General features: G+C 35.2%; 1 protein-coding gene across 1 annotated transcript; it reads left to right on the top strand.

Moving 5' to 3' along the window:
- The first annotated feature begins 806 nt into the window (after positions 1-806).
- Positions 807-5,218, top strand: LOC147867298 (uncharacterized). The gene is made up of 8 exons (XM_087315098.1): positions 807-1,073; positions 1,503-1,553; positions 2,015-2,140; positions 2,343-2,442; positions 4,087-4,128; positions 4,248-4,304; positions 4,383-4,466; positions 4,615-5,218. The coding sequence occupies exons 1-8, from the start codon at positions 919-921 to the stop codon at positions 5,134-5,136; spliced, it is 1,137 nt and encodes a 378-aa protein (XP_087171224.1). The 5' UTR covers positions 807-918; the 3' UTR covers positions 5,137-5,218.
- The last annotated feature ends 567 nt before the right edge of the window (positions 5,219-5,785 follow it).

The raw sequence follows: 5,785 nt of genomic DNA, 5'->3' as shown, positions 1-5,785 counted from the left end.
CTCTCTCTTTCATTTATTTGAATGTCACACTCTTTTTAAAGAACCAACAAAAACAGGAAATGTGTTTTTTGGAACTCTGTTTTTTTTCAAAAGAATATTTAATATTTATGAATTTTTAGTTCTAAAGTTTAATGTTTTTTATTTTTTATTATTCTGTCTGAGAGGCACTATAAATACATCTTTGCCCCCTCTCTCTTTCCATTCAGATTTCAGATATGGAGCTAAAACCCTAATTCCCACTCACTCCCCCCTCCTAAAACCCTAATTCCCACTCTTCCTAAAACCCTAATTCCCACACCTCCTAAAACCCTAATTCCCCCTCCCCATTCACTCAATTCATTGAAACCCTAATTCATTTACCTCACTCCTCCCCCCAAAACCCTAATTCACTCACTAATCATCCCCCTCCCCTGCCCACCGCCTACCAGAACCCTAATTAACTCACTAATCTCTCCATTCAAAAACCCTTCTTCGTCTGTTTGATTGTTTAAAACCCCTAACTAAGTCACTGTAAAACTCTACAAGACCTAATCCATTCACTAATTATTTGGTTTCAAGATATTATCCTGATGAAGCTCCATAATCATACTATTTTATTCAAGGCCATTGGTTATAATTAAGCTCCTTCTCAAGCTAATTGGATCCTAATTACACAAAGAAATCCTTAATTACCTTGCATAACCTGCCACTTCCCTGAAGAAGTTCCTAATGACCCTTTCCAAACCCTAGATAAGACATTGATTGCGCTTCCGTAATCCCAGTAAAATTATTTAAGTATCCTCACGAAACCCTTATATTTGTTCTTCCAAGTCCTTAATTAAGAACGCAATCAGTTCGTAGTAACTAATCAATCACCTTCACCAGGTCTTAAATCACCCGAATTAGCACCCCAATCACCCAATCTAGAACCCTAATCAGATGGAAAATAATGATTACAGCAATAGCACGTCTTGCCCAAGGGTTCCAATCTGCAGCCATCTCTTGCAGGAATCTTTGCGAAGATTCTGTGAAGATCAGCGGTGGATTTATTCGGTCTTTTGGAGAATCTTGCCACGAAACTTTCCTCCTCCCAAGTGAATTCCTTAATCATGCATTAAACCCAAACATTTTGATCATTAGTCTCCCTCTAATTCGCAACTAATTGGCCTCTAATCCTTCATTAATCCACACCCTAAACCCAAACATTTTTTGTCATTAAACTCCTCAAATACTTTTCTAATCACAACTTAATTCACTCTTATCCTACCCTAAATACTCTATTAATCAATTCTTAATCTATTAACTTTATCCTAATTACTCCATCGGTAATCCACTTCCATCCTACCTCAACTATACCTTAAGCTACTCTTGTCCAACCCTAATTACTCTTTAATCCACTTCTATACGTATTATAATTTTTCTCATTATAAAACTAATCTAATAACAAAATGATAAATAATTAGTGTCATCATCTCATGGTTAATGGTGATTAACTTTATAATGTGGTTTCTTCTAATGATTAGATGGGAGCTTGGAGGGTACCTAGATCGATCAAAGGCTAACAAAAGGAATTGGTATGACTTTGATTATAGTCCAAATCAGTTTTAATTGATCACGGTTAATGACATTACACTATTTACGTCTAAGTAGATCATGTCTTGTAGTTTGCTAAATGACTTTAAATTAGTTTGAATCAATCACCAATGTAACTAATTTACGTAATGACTTTGATTTGAGCTCAAATTCACTTGCTAATGACCTCATATGGAGCTCTAATAGCTGGTCAATCATGTCAATTAGAGCTTTACAGAACTTATCGATGAGTTCAAAGTATAGTTCTAATCACTTTTTGAATGACTTTCAAAAACTTGGGAGTCTAATCAATTGTTAATGACTTTGGACACACATGTTAATGTGGCCATTGGCATCTCCTTATAAATCTAATGACTTAGTGAATGACTTCAATTAGTGTTCTAATGAATCTTCTTAACAAGCTTTTTAATGATAGTTCTAATCCCAAAGGTAAACTCCGTAGGATCTTGGTGTGGGAAGATGGGTTTTGCGACTTTGCGAGGGTCAATAACAATGGTGGCTCGATTGCACTAATTCCACCCGATCTTTTCTTCAAAATGTCTCACGAAGTGTACAATTATGGAGAAGGGTGAGATCATGATCTTATTAATTCCTTGGCTTTAATCAAGTTTGATCATCATTAACAACATAGTTTGATCATTTTTTCATTATTTCCCTTTTGTGTGGTCATCTATATAGCACCTTCATATTGTTATCATTTACTTTCCTCTTGGTAATATGAGTTTAACGTGTGTGTGTGTGTGTGTGTGTGTGTGTGTGTTCTTTGATAGGCTAATGGGTAAGGTCTCCTCGGACAATGGACATAAGTGGGTGTATAGAGATCCCCCAAAGTCCGACCACACACCATCATGGCAAACCTCCATTGATCCTGTAAGCTAACTTTACATAATATGTACTCTCAAATAGATTTCTCTTTATTAGTCTCAACTATTTCCTCTCTTAATTTGGGGCTAAATCCAAAGCCAATGGGCATAGTCTTACATGCTTTATCTTGTGCGTTCAAGAGGCAAGAGTGTACTTTGACTTCTACTTCAAAACTCGCTATACTAGGGTGGAACTTCCAAGCTTCTCATCTATTAACTTAAAACTTCTTGAACAACTTTATGGGGTTTTTTTGGATTTAATCCTCTACCAAAAAGGGAGGGGGTCAATTTTAGGGAAAACTTCACTTATAAATAGGTCAAATTTCTTTCCCATTCATGGAAATAACTTGAGAGTTGTGGGGAAATGCCACTAGATGTTTAAGATAAAATTTATGTGATTCATTATGCCTATTAATCTCTCACGCCCTAATTAGTAAATTCAAAATTTGATTCATGTGAGGTTTTCGTGAATGGGGCACCTTTTTCGTGACCGTAGGGCGAGAGTTGAAGTCCTTGCCATTGGCCAATGGCCAAACAATAATGAGGGATGGTCCAATTTACACATTATGAAATTGTCCTCTATGAAGGACTTAATGCTTTACTGCAACTAGAGTTCTTGGGTTGTTCTGACTGGGCTAGGAGCACTATCACATCGTTGGAATCTTATCATCATTTGACCATTGTTGTTACACGTACATCTTACATTTATTTCAATAGAGATTCATCTTCCACCAACAAGTAAATTCAAATTTCATTTCGCCTGACATTTTTCTGCATTAGCACTTTTTTCCCGACCGTAGGGTCTGACTTCAACTCCTTACCTTTGACATATAATTTTCTTTTTAATGGGGGAGGATGAATGTTGGACCAATTTACACATTATGAAAATTTCCTCTTCGTAGGGCTTGTTGTCTTGTTGAATCAAGTACCTCTCTCACTAGCTAGGAGCATTGTCACATCGTTAGACCATCATCACTTGTGAACATACATATTTTTAATGGGATGTATCCTCAAGTAGTGGTAAGAGTCCCATCCCAAACACTAAGTATTCCTCTAGGAATGAGTCGGGTTACAACTTATGAAGTTCTATATATGGGATTACAACAACATCTTAATGAGAGTTTTCCTATTTTGAGAATGAGAGCCAAATCATTGTCCAATGACAAACAATGTTTATCAAGGGTGTTCAATAAATTGTCCCGAAGGATGACGGATTGGGTTATATTTTGGTGACAAGGGTAGTATTGCATGTCCCATGTTTTCCTCCTTTCAAGGCTAGGTGCACTCTCGATCTATGGCTTATGATTTATATAAAAGTGCCCAAACTACTTACCCAACCCGACCTTAGTACTTTAGATTTAAGATGCAATAAGTACTATAGAGCATAGTTGTGCATGTGCAATCTCTTTTAATGTTCGTGGCATTGTGCACCCATTCTAATTTCCTTACCTAGTGCTAAAGCTTTACATACATGTTCATATTTGGTGGTGCTAAAGCCTCACCAATATTAGCATATATTGTAATTTAGTTGAGTTTAATATGAATAAGATTGAGCATATGCATTCCTTTGAAACTGAATGTAGATCTTCAAAATATTGTTGAGTATGAATGTTCTAAGTTTCTCTTGGGATGTGTATACTTTTATGTTCAGCAACCTCGAACCTGGGATAGTCAATTCAAGTCAGGAATACAGGTGACTTATACACTCTTTATGACTTTAACAATGCCGAACGAGGAATGTAATAATTTTCCATGTATCACTTATGTATTTCTTATTAAAGAATCCAAACTGCGTCACATTTTCCAATGCAGACTATAGTGGTGATTTCAGTATGTGAAGGTGTGGTACAACTGGGATCTACTGAAAAGGTGCAGTGAAACATTATTTTTCAAATTGTCAACGATTTATGCTAGGTGTGAAACTAACTTTACGTTTATTTGTAGTAGATACAAGAGGACCATGATTTTGTGACTCTCCTCCAAAGGAAATTTAACAACTTACTGATGACCTTACCTAGTTTTTCACTAATGGTACTTAATCTCATTGCATAAAATGCTTTATATTTACTCATGCAATAAATGCAGATTTTGATGAGGTTTTATTAGTTATTTCCATGAAACATAATGAGAATCGAGATTGAGGGTTATGTGTGAAAGTTTTACCTTCTTTTGGTATTAGGCTATAGGTGGAGGGCAAGGCTTGTCAAAAATAGATCACAAGCCAACAAATACTTCTAAGCATTTGGAGAGGCAACTATCTTGGAATGAAAGTAATCTAGAGAAGCAAATATCATGGAATGAACCAACAATTCTTAATGAAGAGTGGTCAAACTCTTGCCACATAAACCCCAACATAACATTACTCCCAATTGTTAATGGAGATTATCATTCAAGAATTATGCCTTCCATGAATAGTTTAGAGGCTTTATTATCCAAGTTACCATCTGTAACGAGTGATCAACATGTTCCCAACAACATTACTTATAATGGAAATTCATCCCTAGCTTCGCATTCATCAAGGACCCTCAATGCTCCATTTAGTGATTATTGGCTACAAGAACCTCCAATTTCAAGTATAACTTCGATACCACCACCATTGTTGCCAAAAAGTTACCTCAATCGTCAACATAACCATGAGAATACCTTTGTGATAGCCGATTCTAGTTCTGAATATTCATATCTAGGTGATTCTATTGATTGACCATTTATATGCTTTTATATTAAGTCCTGACTTAAATGAGTTTATTCAACGGTATATTTGAATGTACAAAGTTTGTGTCTCTCATCATTATGTCCATGTTTCTTGCCTTTCACTGTGATTCCACAATTAAATCTTAAACCTTGCATCATTGATTAACTCTTACTAGCATGACTTTGACTCTTATTATCTCATAAGCAAGTAAACTTAACTTATAATTATTATTGATGCTACTTCTGTTGTGCATGTGAACTCAACAAAAACAACGAAGTTTGTAAGTAGAGAAAACAAGTCAATGTTTTTTTTAAATAAGAAGATAGATGTTTTGGTGATTATAGTGTTAAATCATCATGCTATTCATGGTGGTTCATCGTGCAAAATACAACAATATGCTTAATATTATATGAAAATATAACAATTATTTACAATAGATTTAAGATGTCTAGAAACCAAGGCCTCAAGTATTGTAAGATCATGTATTTGTTGTTCTTGCAAGAGTAGAAAAACTTAATAGATTATAAAGGTTTTCCGATTTTTCTAGATACAAATATCTTATTTCTGAGGCTGAATGTTTGTCACATGTGCACATATTTGTTAGGATATATTTGCACCACATATAAACAAATGTTGTTTTTTTATCACACTTTCTTTG

Source organism: Azolla caroliniana, unplaced genomic scaffold, assembly GCF_043228905.1.
Source record: "Azolla caroliniana isolate FFs.n. ecotype wild unplaced genomic scaffold, voAzoCaro1.0.p SCAF_2, whole genome shotgun sequence".
NCBI lineage: Eukaryota > Viridiplantae > Streptophyta > Polypodiopsida > Salviniales > Salviniaceae > Azolla > Azolla caroliniana.
Note: the sequence above shows the minus strand (reverse complement) of the source record. Positions and strands in the feature narration are given on the sequence as shown.

Coding starts and splice junctions, on each gene's coding strand:
- LOC147867298 (XM_087315098.1), top strand. CDS start 919: ATGGAAAATAATGATTACAGCAATAGCACGTCTTGCCCAAGGGTTCCA. Junction 1,074..1,502: donor CGAAACTTTCCTCCTCCCAA/GTGAATTCCTTA, acceptor TCTAATGATTAG/ATGGGAGCTTGGAGGGTACC. Junction 2,443..4,086: donor GGCAAACCTCCATTGATCCT/GTAAGCTAACTT, acceptor TTTTATGTTCAG/CAACCTCGAACCTGGGATAG.